Source organism: Tauraco erythrolophus, chromosome 4 (genome assembly GCF_009769465.1).
Source record: "Tauraco erythrolophus isolate bTauEry1 chromosome 4, bTauEry1.pri, whole genome shotgun sequence".
In the NCBI taxonomy this organism is placed as follows: domain Eukaryota; kingdom Metazoa; phylum Chordata; class Aves; order Musophagiformes; family Musophagidae; genus Tauraco; species Tauraco erythrolophus.
This window is the reverse complement of record NC_141468.1, coordinates 16,832,746-16,848,882: the sequence shown is the minus strand read 5'-3', so window position 1 is coordinate 16,848,882 and position 16,137 is coordinate 16,832,746. Positions and strand designations below refer to the sequence as shown.

Genomic DNA, 16,137 nt, shown 5'->3' with positions numbered 1-16,137 from the left:
ATTGCTATGAAGATCTGCGTGGAATGGAGAGCCTGTATTCTAGGGCTGACAAAAAGAGATATAGATACAACAGGGATTTAATCCAAGAGAGGATAAGCCACGCAATATAAATAATATTGTTCTATGTGGGAAAAAAAAAATATATAAACTGGCCAAACATAAACATAAGGTAGATATTACAAGACGATTCCTAATTTTTACAATGGTGAGATTCTGGAACAGCCTTTCCAGTTAGAATGAGAGGAGGAAAAAGCCTAAAATACTGTTAAGATGAGGCTTAATATATTTATGAAAACCATGACACCACAACATACCAGTGGAATCTGGACTTTCTGACTCAGGCTGTTCTTTCCACTCCTGTGCTCACGTGCATCTATACAGACTCCAGCAAACGCTCCCAGTAAAAGTAAGCCAACCTGGTGGAATACCACATATTACACTACAAAATCATATTGGATTTGCTGATAGGTTTCAGGTTAAGAAAAAAAAAAAGTTATTTTCCAAGTTGCGCTCCTCAGAACAACTCAATCCTAACGACTCTTCTGATACAGCACAGTGCCCCAGAACACAATCTCCCTTCCAAAACTATTCATAATTTCTTAAAAGGACAGAAGACCTTAACCAGAGAGCCTGGCACTCCCATGTCACACGTCCCTAACCAGCTATTTGTCATCCTCCTAAATCACTCTACTCCTTATTTTTTTAATGTTGACAGCAGCAGTATTGTATTTCTGATGCTTTATGCAATTTCCCCCTCCAGGTACTAATTATTTCTCCATTCAACTCTGTTACTCTGGTACTAAGGTTGCTCTGAGCAGTTTACCCTCCTGCAGATTGCAGCACGTAAGCCTTGCTCTGTTGTAGGATATTGTGATGCAGATTTACTGGCTCATTCTTGAGACTGGCACCTTCGGAAACCTAGATATTGCTCTTCCTCTGAGCATCACTGCTGCTCAGTTAGAGCATTACCATGTACCGCTTTTTAATATTTTACCGAAGAATAAGCTAAAAGGCAAATTTCATACCTGCTTTCTTTTTGGAGAGCTGACAGATGTGTCAATTCATCACATATCCTGAGCCTACCGCTCCTCAGCACAGTGCAGGTGCTTGGTAACTAAATAACAGGCATTTTACAGCCAGCAAAGATGTACAGAAAATACAGAAGCCATGGCGCCTGTGATGCTCAAGCCTACTCTCAAGCCTGGTTTTCACTTTGCAGTGCAGAAGAGATTGCCTGTGTGAAATACAGAGACAAAAAATTCAAAGGTATTCAATTCAAGGTCTTGGGCCCAAAGGAGAGAGTATTATGAGATGCAAACCTGTATTTTTTTCAATTTCAAACTAAGTTTCTATTAAGGAAAAAGCATCTTTAAGTACTTCTTTTCTGGAAAGAAATGTCACTCTCACATCTCCATTCCTAATCCCTGTGCTGAATGTAGACGCTTTTCTCACTCTTCTTAAGAAAACATCTGCTTCCTTCAAAAATGCCTGAAAGTTTACCTGATCCAGAAATGGAAAAAAAAACAAGTGCAGGACCTCTCTTTAGTACTTATGTGATTTTATTTAGTGCAGGAAATAATTCACCATAAATTATCTTGGAGCTGTGCTCAAGCACTGGTTTTCACAAATAAGACTGAAGAAAACTCTTGTTGGCTGACACATATTCACATCTATTTAAAATTGCTCATTTTGGGTTTTTTAAAGTAGTTTAGCTGAAGTGCTTTTGTGAAACATAACTACATAAAAATGGAAACATTCCTGCCTGCTTGCATATGTTATCACTCTCTTCATTAACAGAAGTGTATTACAATCAGTCCTACTAGTGCTCGAGAATCACTGGCATTCTGTTACCAAAATGAATGATACAAGTTTCAAGATGATTGAGCTAATTTACCAGCCTCCTGCTGCTATTCCATCCACACCTTTCCGGACATATGTTGGATTTTTTACTCTTTTAATCTCTTGTAGCCATGAACTGAGTCAAAACCGTAAGCAATTTTTTAAAAAAACCAACAAATTAATACCTCATATTTAGAGAACAAGGAGACACAATTCAGAGTAAGAAAAGTTTCTAAAGTTGCTCTTACAGCTAAGTCAAGACTAGATGGAGCTTTAAACTTCATTATTCTGACTCGCATTGCCCAAACAAACACACACATAGTGTGAATACAACATACCTGAACACAGCGAAGAACCTCACAGTTGTGAGGGCACCATTACTATATAAAGATGATCTAACAATTGCTAAGAATTGGTTTTAACTCCACAAAATAAAACCCAGGTGAAATACAACTTGTATAATACTGACGTTTCCTTCAGAAATGTAGTCAGGATGAAACTGAATACAAACCTTGCATATTTCTCTGCTGTATCGGACCCTGTAACGTCACATATACAAAGAGGAAAAGTTCAAATTTATTTCCCATACATTCAATATTACGTTGCAACTGCAATCCGCTGTGCTCCTCCAGTTTCCCAGGCTTGGCAGCGCCTCCTGACGCGACCCTGTGCCTGCTTTTGTCAGCCACGGGGCAATGCTCGCTGAGAAACAACACGGAACCAGATGCAAGTTTTACAGAGTAGAAATTGGTTTAAGAACAGAGAGGTGTGTTCAGACTTCATCCACAGAGAAAGCACGTTTGTGCTTTTAAGAACACTCGACTTCACATAATCGACAGTTTTTCCTCCCTTGCTGTGTGTACAAACTTTAACATGGAAAGAATACAAGTTACTTCCATCTTAGTTTTTAACAATCAAAATCTGACACTCCTCTGAGACCAGCAAGTGAAAATAAATGGAAACTCCATCCAGTAAGGTTTTCTAACTATCTTGCATCAGATTTTTAAAAAATATTTCACATTTTTCATTTTTCTTTTTTAAAAAGGCACGAAAAATATCACTTAACACATCTAGGTAACCTATCTTTACAGTAACAGTATTTTTTAAAAAAAACACCAAACACAAAGTACATGTTCTCGCAATTAGTCTGCTTATTGTAAAGTATGCATGGCTGCAGGCAATCCTTTAAGCAAAGTTAGAGTTGGAATTGAAGATAAAGTGTAAAGAGACAAGCATCTAAACTACAGGTATTTTCAGACCGTCTGCTGGTGTCCTTGCATTCATTCCATGGTGGACACAAACCATCACCAAACTCCTTTTTGTTCCTTTATGTGACATTGTTAGAGAAACCTGCTATGGCTGACAAATTTAAAGGTCCGTCACAGTTCTCTTCCAAACTTGAGATCTGCTTGGCAGTGCCTCAGGAGGGAGATGTCGGTCGCAGACAGCGGTATTTATAATAAATCTAATTAATTAAGTTCAAATGTTTGTCTTTACAGGAAGACATAAGTAGGAATCCACGGAGTTCGCAAGGACATCTCACCATTTCTAAGACTGTCAATTACACAATTAAGTATAATATATGGTATTTCTGAACTTCATAGTGAAATGACCAGGTATTTTGAAAAAAAAACCCCAATCAACTGAACAAAAAAGCCCCCCAAACACATTCAAAACTCCATGACAAATTAAAAAGACTGTTAACATAAGACTTTGACCAACGCAAACATTTAACTTTGTAAATATGAAAGCATCAACAGTATCTTTAGTTACATAGGTATATGTATTAAAAAATGGATTTAGGTCTTCCTGTAGAAGGAGGACACAGAAATTTGACCCACGCCCAAGTCCTGCCTACATAAGATTACTTTGCAGTAAGTCCTTTACAATAAAGACTTTTGGTCCACGGTCACTAAACGATTCAAGGGAACCCACTGATTTTTTGGGTAATACGTCATCGTCCGTATGACATATGTCACCTTTGCCTCAAATATAAACAGCACAAAATTCTCACACATTCTTTACAGGGACATACATTCACTTCCTGTGCTTTTTGATAGAGCAAAGGCTGATTTCCCTTAATGAATTTGACTGCCCCAGCATTTTCAGAAAAGCACTTTATCAGTAACTTCAAGAAGAATAGCAGTGGACCCAGAATTACTAAGTTTGAATCCTTCATCGCTTTCACAACAGACTGGGTAATATGTAACGAGTATGCAACCTGACTTTTTAGAAAACTAGCATGATGGAAAGAGTTGCCTTATTTCCTCATCACCCGCAACTGGCAGGGAACAGCTGATTTGAGAATGTCTTGTTTTCCAAAACAAGAGTGCACAGGTGAGGTGGGCTCATCTCCCTGCACAGATGTCTGTCACATGGTGTCCTCCTAAACCCGCACGCGTTACCTTCTCAGCCTCAGGCAAACGAAGCTGGGACCTAGAACCATCAGCAAGTCTGTTTAAACAGGTATGTCCCACAGCAGTTTGGCTTTGCAGAGTCACAGAATACTAATCAGACATGCAGATTTCCTCTCCGATGAAGTTACATGCTGTCATGTAAACATGCCTAAGCCTACCTCATACCAAGCAATTTAACAGTGACGAAAGGGGGTCCTGAAAAGTTCTTCATGTGTTTATTGTGAATTACTGAAACAAAATAACGCCGGCAGAGTCATTTTCGCCTTCATACACACTGGAACAGTAAATTTTCGACCAATCCCGTATCATAGCACGCTATCACAATCAGCCTCTTCTTCTTCGCCGGGGTGTTCTATTTAAAATCCCTTATTTTTCAGAGAAACTAAACCAAAGATCTCTGTCTTTGAAAGAAGCATATTACAGCTAAGCAGATTTTTAATCAATTTACAATAACCAGCCATTCATATACCCCAGAATGTATTTCTGTATCTCAGAATTTATTTGCACACCTCTATAGAAGTATTTATTTGAAAGGTTGTCTAAAAAATTTGCTCATGGTCACAAGGAAATCAGTGGCAGTCAAGGACAGAGAGGAAACCTAGAGCCTTTGCTCTAGTAATCAAAATATATGCAGTTTATACTTAAAATTACAAAATCTGTTGCACTGTCAAAGCTCTTTCATAAATTTAACACTTATGAGGCAAAAAAGAAGGTTTATAAACTAGTGCACTGAGGCTTTAAGATGGTTCAGATTATTCAAGAACAGCAGGGAATTAGAAACCTTAGGAAAAAAATCTCAAGAGTTCTTCATCTGAAAACACCGCTGCTAAAAACGTGGCATTTTGAAAAAAACAAAGGTTCAGCACTAACATTGATTACAAATGCAGATAAGCACTCCAAATAACAGACAGTACTCCCTTGTTATTGTCTGGTTCTGCTACCAGCTGCACTAAAAAGAACATTCTCACTTTATATTTATGATATTTCTCTTTAAAAGTCATGCTTATAAAAGATAAAATGGAGCCAAAACAGACCTGAAGGCCTGCTTATATTGCTACTTTAAAAAAAAAAAGTGAAAACACCTAACTATTGTCTGTAAATTAAATCTGTATCACAAAACTGAAACAGATAAAGGATGTGTAGCTTTTTTATTTCTTTATATCTACATAATGGATTCCAGACCACTTCTTTCAGGTTATCCAAATGGAAAGTTTTCCTACTGTATATATTACACAAAGTGACAAACACCACTTCCCTACAAAGAATTATCTGCTTCTCAGACATGGCAAGTCAGTTCACAGCCACTTCCACGCAACACAGCCATAGGTAAACACCACAGTTTGAATTCAACTCCAGTGAGTAGTGTACATGTAAACAGAACCTTCTGAACCAAAACTAACTTTAAAACAACCAAAAAACCCCAAAATCTCCATCCCAAAAACCCAAACATGACACACCCCACCAAATCCCACAATACATTATTCCATGGTTTCCTGTCATGCCCAAAGCTCCATTTCTGGCAAATTTATCCTGGTGCAAAAATTTAAAGAAAAAAAAAAAGGAAGAAAAAGCTGAAATGCGGTATTCTGCATGTCTGATTTCTAGTGCCATGAACTCACCATAGCCTGAATTTGTTACAAGTAATGGTAACTGTTAGTAAGAGAAATACTAAAGTTCCCTTAACACTTCCTTATGCTGCCCATTTGGAAAGCATCAGTGCCAAAATAGTGTCCCGGGACCACGTCTGCGTTAACGTCATATAAAAACTCACCACTTTTACAACCATGTTTCAATTTAATTATTGTACACAGGTTAACAAAAACGTATCACAAGTGAAACTAAACACTGGATTTAACAAAAACAATATTCAGAATGGTACAACACGTGTTCATTTTCTCCAGGAAATAATGTTACAAGTGTTCATCTTAGGACAATTTAGCCACACTAGACAGAAGTTCTGTTAAAATGCAACCGTGGTCTACTAAGCCACTTATTTTACCACTACAGAATATTTGAAGTCAGAGTCCTACGGCCAAGGCTTAAAAATCATTTAAGATTGAAACCCTGAAACGTCTTACAGTCAAAATGACAGTATTTAAAAAAACCACAACAAAATAACCCCAAAACAATTAATTAAAAGGCTGCTGTATATAGTTTTATCCTCTTCATAGCACTCTCTATTCATATAACTGCTCGTATCATTGGTAATAGGGTCTGTATCTGGCTTGATCAGGGTGGTGTGGTCCAGGAAGCGGGGCCTGAGCAGGAGGCCCTTGCATTCTTGGAGGTGGAGGCGGCCCCCGTGGAGCTGGCCATATCCCTGGACTCATTCCCCCAGGCTGTGTGAAAGGGGGACTAAGAGTTCCTTGATCTTCACTGAACTGTGGCAAAGAGTTAGGATTATAGTGGTGGGGAGGGGGTGCATTTACATTTACTGGCGGGCCTCCATGCTGAGGAGGGGGAGGTCCTGGAGGAGGATGATTCATGTATGGTGGCATCTGGGCAATTATATGTCCAGGTGGCGGGGTTATTGGAGGAGGAGCAGAGGTCATTGGTGGTGGAGGAGCTTGGCTATATACCATGTGAGGAGTACCTGCTGCCTGGGGAGGATGCTGCAGCGGATGGCTTATTGGTGGAGGTGGTGGTGGGGGTGGTGCATAATGTTGCTGTGGAGGCATAATATGATGAGGGTGCGATACCACTGGTTGACCCTGGTACTCGGGATGATGATGAGCAGGTGCAGGGGCAGGTGGAGGTGGTTCTCGAGCACCTGAATTCGAATCATCCTGAATAGGGACAGTTATCAAATTGCTGTGTTTTCTCGTTGAAATGCGGAAGGTGTCCTGACTGACTGGGCGAGGTGGCGGTGGAGCCATTGACATCTCCGCAGGAGGCGCACGAATGTCTTCGTGTGGCTGGTTATAATGCTCATGTGGCACATGCTGTAAAGGAGGTGGTGGCATCATGATATGCTGCTTTGGAGGAATGTGGCTCATATGATGTTTCTCAGGTGGCATTATGAAACGCTCAGGAATCTCGGCAGGTGGTGGGGCAATAGGAGGATGTACAGGTTCAATTGGAGGACGAGTAACAGGCTTTCCAGCTCTCATATGACGGTGGTTGATGTGAGCTTGTAAGTCCCTCTGTGACAGGTAAGTTCTCTTGCACCCTTGAACAATGCTACACATGAAGAGAGACCCTCGGACACACTGCTCAATGCGCTGCACAGGTTCATTACAGCTAAATCAGAACAGAATATTGGTTTATTGTTATCAGAGAGAGCAATCCGCATAATTTTTTTTTTTTTGCTAAAAGCCAACCAGTTTACCATAATTATCCAAATTAGAACCGGTAATTTTCTTCCCACCATAGCAATGAAAGAAACATTTCACTGATTTTGAAGTTTATCTAGTTTTTAAGTCTCCCAACATAACTGTGAAAGAACACAAAAATTTAATGAGGTGGAAATTTATACAGAGCATCACTCTCAAAAATTCCTTCTGCACGTTAAGACTTACAGAGAGTCACTCTCACTAAGTAAAATAAATGGCCATTTATTCATTTCCCAATCAGAGCAGCGACAGGTCATCTACGCAAATACTTAAACAGCAAAGTAAACGCTGATCTCTTACAGTCCCAAAATACGGGATACGAAGCTACAATCAAGTGGTGTAGTGGAACACTCTACTGCCTCTGCTAAATGCACATAAATGAGAACCACGCTAATACAATGTCTGAAGTAAGATATTGAAGTTATTTTCCTACATTTCCTTTAGTAACACATCTTGAGATAACTTACCCTGGACACATCTTGTCTCCCTTCTTCTCATGCAGTATAGCACAGTCATAGCAGAAAACATGCTTGCAAGGTATCTAGAGACAAAAAATGGCTGCTGAGACATCGTATACAGATACCCCTCTCATGTGGCAGAGCAGTTACTAGAAATTGTGTGCTGGACAGAGGAATAGAAGTAACTAAGTTGCCTATGAGGTGAACAGGAATAGTGTTAGGTAGCAGTTTACAGCATCCTTGCACAGAAGCTTTCCAAAACAGTTTGTGCTGAGTTAGGGATTTTTAGGGGGTAGGTTTGTTTGGTTTTTTAAGAGTTGGCAGAAATGCAGACGCAAAGTTTAAGTCTTGCAGTAATACCAACACTGAACATTTACAAAAGCTACATATCCAATCTAATTACACTTGTGTCACTGGCAAGGAAGGAAAGTTTTAAAAGCATTAACTGTCATTAAGTTAGATCCTGAAGCCTGTTACATCACACTTAGGTTTCTAAATTAATCTCAGGGATTTTGTTACACTAATTTTGAAGGGACATAAAAGTGAACAGTGTTTTCTAACTTCATTCCAAGTCTTTAATTGAGATAAAGAGCTTATTTTTAAAGCTGTGTAAGGTCAAAATCCACTGAAGATTTTTTTATTGATGACTGTGTTTTGATTTTCAGTTTAACATTTTCAAGCTGACTTTATTAAATCAGAGGGTAAATTGAAATGAGGCAGACAGATGGAACAAAACCATTTCAGCAGTGAAGGCCCCCAGTTTAATCCTGATATTCTTCCGCTGTTCATTCAGAGGCCTGCTGAAATCAGCAACCTCTGGAGGCCTCATAGACACAGAGTAAAACCTAATTTTACCTAAACAGAAGCCATGGCTGCATCTTCCATTGATAATTTCACTCACCATGCGTCCATACATTTTGATGGGCAATCCACATTTATCACAGAAATGGACTGGTGTATCATCCTTTTCTCCCAGCAAGTTTATCTGATAGGATAGAGAAGGGGGTAGGAGAACAAAATCCAACATCACTAAAGCTTCTCATTTCCATTATCATCCACACACACACATTATTTCTGAATCAGCTGAGAAGGAAGCAAGAACACCACTAACATCAGAAAGCAGAAAATGTATTTTCAGTCAGTCAAAAGTAATGGATGCACTTTTATTTAATAAGGTATCTACCAGGACTACCTAATTTTGGTAACATTTACAAAGATTCACAACTTCCCACCCATGGCTTTACCTTATAGTCCCAAAAGATGGGTCCAGGGAATCTCCTTTGATTGCCAAACATTTCACCTCCTTTGCACTCGTATCGCTCCTCTTCGTTATAATCAAATTCTTCTGTGGAAAGAAGAAAGAGAAGAAAGACACGAGCCAACCACAACACTTTCCTAACTGACACCGGCTGCTATTAGGAGCATGCAATTCTATACTGAAATCATCAAGAAATGCCACAGCACTTATACTCTGCTGGGCCCATTCTACAGAAAGGTATAGTCAAAAACAGTAAGACAGCCTGTTTCGGGAACGTGCACCGTTTCACCCTTATAGTGCAGCAGTAGCCGGAAATTTGAAACTTGTTTTGCACTTGGACAGAACCTCGGACTCTAAGCCTCCAAGGCTGTATAAAGTCTTGAACAACGCTGCAGAATCACATGCTTCCCTACTACAGGGCTAGTATTTATATCAATTTACCTTCATCACCAGCTTGTGTCTTTGAAGGCATCCTGTTCATATTTCTTGGAGCTCGAGGTGCAGGTTTGGTTTTATTCGTCTGTTTTGAGATAAGCTTTATAGGGATTCTTCTACGAACATCAAGACCACCCAATGATCCTGAACTATTTGTTCCTTGCAAATCATTGTCTGTGAAACAAAAAAAGTTTTGTGCAATTTTTCACTTATCTAATGGTCTCTAAAGAGGCTAAATATTAACAGAAGAGTTACAAGAAAAATCATTTTTAAAGCTTGCTTAAGACTCATACAACACATCAAAGTTTAATCACTAGAAAATAAGTATTTCCACATCCAATTTCTTCTACAAGTCAAGTCACAAAATTGTATTGGGAACAATCATGATTTTAGGAAATCTACTTCTAAAAATAAAGCTATTTATTTTAAAATAAGTTAACTAGTCTGTCATTTCTCCACAACAAGAAAAAAAATTAATTGTATAGCTCCTTTCACAGCATGAATAGTACCAAAGAGTCAATTCTTTGTACAACCTTGACAACATAGAATTTATTATGAGAAAAGATAATTTCTACAATTTATGTAAATTGTTTATTAAAGTTTGAAGGAAACTAGTTTAGCATAAAGCACCACAAAAACATCAGTACTTAAGAGTAGTAGTATCCTTGCTAAACTGAAAATTGTTGTTCCCCGCTACATATAGAATTCTCTTTAACCAGATTCAAATCTGAGTACAAGGGGAAAGGAAGCAAGAAGTAGCCTGGCACATGCATCAGTAGATGCAGGCTCCAAGAGATAATCTAGAGGGCATATTGCAGCAAGCAACACCAATGCAGGGGGTATAACTCCCCCAACTTCCAGTGAGTCTACCTTAACCTGACTTTTGTACGAACGAGATGCTGTGCAGTGGTTTATGTCCTTCACGAATCCACCGCTCATTTTCGTTTCAACTGAAAATGCCATTTTGACAGGCGTTTCAAAGCAGTACATGCTCAGCCTCAAAGGGGTGGGCCCCAAGCTGTTACAGTGCAAGCCCTCCTGTTCCACTCCATCTGGCACTGCAGCCCTGGAACGATCGCTGCGGCCCCAAAGAATTACAGCACAGTGGCAGCATCTGAACACTGAAATTTGGGCCATACTAGTGTAATTCTGCACAATGCTTCGCACTACTGCCCCTCAAAGCCTATAATTACCCCACACAGCACAACAAGTTGGAGGAAAAACAAGAAAAAAAAAAAAGGAAAAAGGAGATTGCTCTAAGTTGTTCAGCAGCTACCACCAAAACTAGGAACTGCGACAAAGTTTCAAATTAGGATGCTGCTCCGACAGTTACTTTATCTCAAAATCAAGAGCCCTCAACTTTCTCTGATAGATCAAATGTGCTTATTCCTCTTAGCGCTGTGGTTGACATGTTTCATCCTAAAAGACAATATGTAAAAACACAAAACCAATAAAGCCTGGTTCTACTTTTGTTCATTTGTTGCTTTTGTTTAGGCTGTCCTGTTGGCTAAACACATGACCCAGCAAACATACAACTATGACACCAGGCTGTCCCAGAAACTGCTGGACTGGAGCATCAGAGATAATAATGCTAAAGCTGTCAATTTTCCACTTGTTGGGAAATCCAGTTTCATATCAGAACACACAAAAACACACCACCACAGACCAGAAAAAGTCACCACAGGGCCCCAATCCATTTGGAAATAGGGACAGCTAAACCAAATTTAAAAAAAAACAAACAACCCTGTTTATTATTTAGCCCATTGAACTGCCAAGAGGAAACAATTAAATTCTGACACTTTTCTTCTATATACCTCTGTAAGCTAGGAATATTTACTTGAGTTAGCTACTCAACTAATTCAAACTAGCAAGTTTATTAGTCATTCATGTTTCATGGAAAGATAATAAATTCCAGTCTGTGTAAGCATAACCAGTAGGATTAAGTCCAGAAAAAAAAACACAAACAAACAAAAAACCCCACATTGTTAAGACTACTTAGAAAAGCTCTAACTAGAAGCGATATTTCCTCCTGAACTGTCACCTTCATCAATTTTTCTTAAGTTTTAATATATTTAAAAAAAAAAATACAGCTCAAATACTATACCTTACACATAAAAATTTATAATACAACTTTTGCTGAGAGGAAGAAAAAAAAAAAACCCACAACCCAGGTCCACTCTTCTATTCGCTAGACTGCACCAGCAGGCTAACCAGCGAGGTACCAAAGCTACAAAACCAAATCGAAGCACGCGAGAAAAGCTTCCAACCCAGAGCACAACAACTCTCTTTCCTCTCCAGAAAACACATCGTCGGCCCCGATCCCGGGAAATGCCGCGGGCAAACCAGCGCCTCGCCGCCACCTCCGACACGCTACAGGTGGCACCCGCCGGCCGCGGGGCTCCGGATCCCCCGGCCTGTGTCGCGCAGGCCGCCCGCCCGCCCGCCCGCCCCGGCGCGGCCCGAGGGCGCGCAGCCGCCGGCGGCCGCCGCCGCGTCTGACGCTGCGTCAGTCCCCTCCGCAGCCCGCCCCGAGGCGGGAGCGCGGGCTCAGCCGCGGCGCGGCCCCTCGGGCCGGGAGCCGAGCCCCGCTCGGGGCGGGGGCAGGCGCCGCGCCCCCACTGGAGGAAGCGCGGCGGACGCGGGAAGCGGGAGCGGGGGAGCGCGAACCCGGCGCTGAGAGGAGAGACCAGGCCCCGCCGCGAGGAACCGCCGCGAACCCGGGCCGCACCGGCGTCACCCAGCGCCAGGCCGCGTCCCGCCGCTGCCCCGGCACCGCCTCGCGCCCGGCGGCCCCGCGCGAGGCGCCGCCCCGCCCGGCGGAGCGCAGCGGGCCCGGGCGGGGAGCGGTACAGACGGGTCCCCCGGCCTCTCCCCTCCTCACCATTGTGGTCCATGATTCGGCGCGGGGCACTGTGGGAGCGGAAGGGTGCGGCCGGAAGCGGAAGCGGCCGGGAGACGAGCGAGGGGGCGTGAAAAAGTGCGCAGCGGGGAAGCGTTTGCAGCACGGTGTTCGCCGCGCCGCTGTGGAGCGGCCGCGCCGCCGCAGGACCGCGAGGGCATGGTGGGGCCCGCGGGAGGGCTCGGCGGAGCGGCGCCGCGGCGGGACCCTCGCTCCCAGCGAGCTCTGCGGCGAGGCCGCGGAGGAAGGCGCGGCCGCCCCGCAGTGCCTGCCGGGATCGCGGCTGGCGGACCGCTGCCCCCTGGGGGGTGTAGTGCCGCGTGCGCCGCGCCTGCGCGCTGCGGCGTGCGGCGGGAGGCGCGGGGCGCTCGCGGGCGCGATGGCGGCGGCGGGAGCCGGGAGCCGCCCTGCCGGGAGCCGCGGGGTGAAGAGTAAAGTTAAAAATTAGAGGGATCTTCCTCTTGGGGAGCCGTGGCAGCCCTGCCTGCGGGCCGAGTGGGAGGGTGGCTGATACGGAGTGGGCTTCCAAGAAATTGGACTAATCTGAAACCACGTTGGGCTTTCTCAGCTGGTAATCGTCGGCCTTAAGTTTTACCGTGGAAGCGGCAGATTCCTGACAATCGGAGCTATGGAAATGCCAATGACTTGATGGAACAGTGGACTTCAGTGCACCCTAAAGCTCCACAGCAATAGAGCTCACTACGTCAAGAGGCTACCTTTTGTAATTTCCATGAATGTAGCAGCATTTTGTAAATCAGATGTGATTCAGTAGGATACTGTCTATTTTACAGAGTGCTTCTATAGCACTGAAGAAAGAAATACAAGTACAACTAAATCATAGGTTACAGAGGAGAAAGCAGCCTCAAGCAGTCCTTCCTCAATCCTAAAGTAGGGGCAACTCCACACACTTCAGATTGGTGACTGTCCCACTAAGAGTCTCCAGGATTGGGATTGGATTGTCCCTACGGACAATGTTTCTCATTATCTTTATAGCCTTCACATTTAAAAGCTGCCATTTAAGCCTAATGTTTCTTATCCTCACAAGCAGAGAGAACAGGTTTACCCTTTTGTCTTTATTTTTCCTCAAAAGGCAGATCCAAGGGAAGCATGACACTGATCTCTCCGCAATGTGCTTTATTTCCCTATGATACGAATTCATAAAGAGAAGAGTAAAAAAACCCCAAAACATGCAGATGCATGGAGCATGTTTTCATTATGCACAACTTTATTTTCTCGTTAATGGATACAGTTACTTTCAAAATGCAGCTTTTAAAAGGGTAAAAAACTTTAAATATAATCTCCAAATTTAATACCTGACATGCAAAGATAGAATAGTAACACTCAAAATGCATACAAAAATATCACTTCTTCATTCTACTGGAAAAGATAAGCACATCTAGTTGCATCACTTACGGATATTTGAATTAGTACAAAATTATAGAGAATTGTAGCTTCATTGCAAAATCCATTATTTTGGTATCCTTCATTTTGATGGACACACAGATAGAAAGTTAAGCAGCACATACCCCCTGACCCACTGAGAAAGGTATTTGAATCCCTTCTGCATGTTACCTCTTACTATCCTGTGTAACCGTAGGCTTCGTATGAAATGTGATTTTTCAGAGAAAAAGTTGAATATTTTGTGCCAGTTAAATTAAGAACAAATACAACCATGCCTGGAAGGAATAGGCAGGCCAAGAACAAGTGCATTGCGTCGTATTTTATCACAATTCATTCCAGCTGAAGTGTAATATTTGGAAGGGAAACGGGAAGACTGTTGAATATCGAACTGCTTTTTCTAAATACCTATATGGACAAGAACTGGAGAAGGTCCAAAAAACTGTGTAATCCCACATTTCTGTCGAGTAAGAATCTATACTCAGACTTCACAGTGCAGATGTTCTCTTGAACAAAAATCCCACTGCTATCATTTTGTATACCCTCTTTTCCACAGTATGTGTTCTGCATGAAAATTAGCTGAAAGCTCACTGACCAGTCTCAAGTACAATATTTTACTCTTGCTTTTTACATAAAATGTACGTCCACTTTAGAAACGCAATACGGCTCCTAAGAAACGTGTTACTGGCCTTGCCGTTCTGCTGCTGGCCTTGTGCACTGGCAACTAACCCCCCCTTATAGTCGGGTTGATCTAAGTTGGGGCCATGGCCTGACAGAAATGTTGTGTCAGGAATGTGGGCAGAAGTGCCAGCCTCCTGCGTTAGGCTGGTGAACGGAAGGGGAGAGGACGAGGACAGGCAGCGCCAAAAGCGTGAACTGGCAAATCACAGCCTGAGCCAAAGCAGTAGCATAAGTAGAAATTAACACCTCTGTCCGAGGAGGTGCAGACTCGTTCTCAGCTGGTGGAGATGCTGATCTGATGTACAAATCTTGACTTGGGAGTGCTGGTGGATGAGAAGCTCAACATGAGCCACCAACGTGCTCTGGCAGCCCAGAAAGCCAACCGTATCCTGGGCTGCATCAAAAGAAGTGTGACCAGCAGATCGAGGGAGGTGATTCTGCCCCTCTACTCTGCTCTCGTGAGGCCCCACCTGGAATACCGCGTTCAGCTCTGGGGTCCCCAACACAAGAAGGACATGGAGCTGCTGGAGCGAGTCCAGAGGAGGGCTGGAAGATGATCCGAGGGCTGGAGCACCTCTCCTATGAAGACAGGCTGGGAGAGTTGTGGCTGTTCAGCCTGGAGAAGAGAAGGCTCCGGGGAGACCTTCTTGCAGCCTTCCATTACCTGAAGAGAGCCTACAGGAAAGCTGGAGAGGGACTTTTTACAAGGGCATGTAGTGATAGGACAAGGGGCAAGGGCTTGAAACTGAAAGAGGGCAGATTTAGATTAGATATAAGGAAGAAATTTTTCACTCTGAGGGTGGTGAGGCAGTGGAACAGGTTGCCCAGAGAAGTTGTGGCTGCCCCATCCCTGGAAGTGTTCAAGGCCAGGTTGGATGAGGCTTTGGGCAGCCTGGTGTAGTGGAGGGTTTCCCTGCCCATGACAGGGGGGTTGGAACTAGATGATCTTTGAGGTCCCTTTCAACCCAAACCATTCTATGATTCTGTGATTCTATGAAATGGCAGATGTCTATTTGTAAATACAAACCTGCATTTTTGCTGGCTTGGACAGGAACAGCAGTATCACCTAGGGTCAAGCCTGTGTTGTGTTTGGAATGAGAAACTTCACTGACTGTCGTGAAGGCTGAAGTTTTTCCCGTAATTAGAGAATAAAGACGTCAGTCTGGTGCTGTTACCTACTGGGTAAGATACTGTCCAGCTGACTGAAGTTTACAGGATTTTTTTCACTGATTTGGATGGATTTCACTCAGGCCCTTAAGACAGAATAATTTATTTAGTGCTTAGCTTTTCACCTGAGATTTCCGCTAATGTTACTTGCAGCAAAAATCTTCCTGTGCAGTGTGATACAGGATAATTTCTTTGATGTCATCAAATAAGGAGACTTAAATATGTGAACATACTGAAGCCAATTAGCCCACAT

General features: G+C 42.7%; 1 protein-coding gene across 4 annotated transcripts; it reads right to left on the bottom strand.

Moving 5' to 3' along the window:
• Window positions 1–5,355: 5,355 nt before the first annotated feature.
• Window positions 5,356–12,662, bottom strand: CBLL1 (Cbl proto-oncogene like 1). 4 transcript variants are annotated; one of them, XM_086610537.1, is made up of 6 exons: window positions 12,621–12,662; window positions 9,746–9,913; window positions 9,291–9,388; window positions 8,948–9,031; window positions 8,056–8,129; window positions 5,356–7,496 (listed from the first exon to the last, which is right to left on the bottom strand). In XM_086610537.1, exons 1-6 carry the CDS (start codon window positions 12,631–12,633, stop codon window positions 6,455–6,457), a joined length of 1,479 nt encoding a protein of 492 aa, XP_086466663.1. In that variant the 5' UTR covers window positions 12,634–12,662; the 3' UTR covers window positions 5,356–6,454. The 4 variants fall into 4 exon arrangements, with proteins under 4 accessions (XP_086466663.1, XP_086466662.1, XP_086466660.1 ...); XM_086610536.1 differs by having other exon boundaries at window positions 9,291–9,391; window positions 12,621–12,638; XM_086610534.1 differs by lacking the exon at window positions 12,621–12,662 and adding an exon at window positions 10,633–11,475 and having other exon boundaries at window positions 9,291–9,391.
• Between the last annotated feature and the right edge of the window lie 3,475 nt (window positions 12,663–16,137).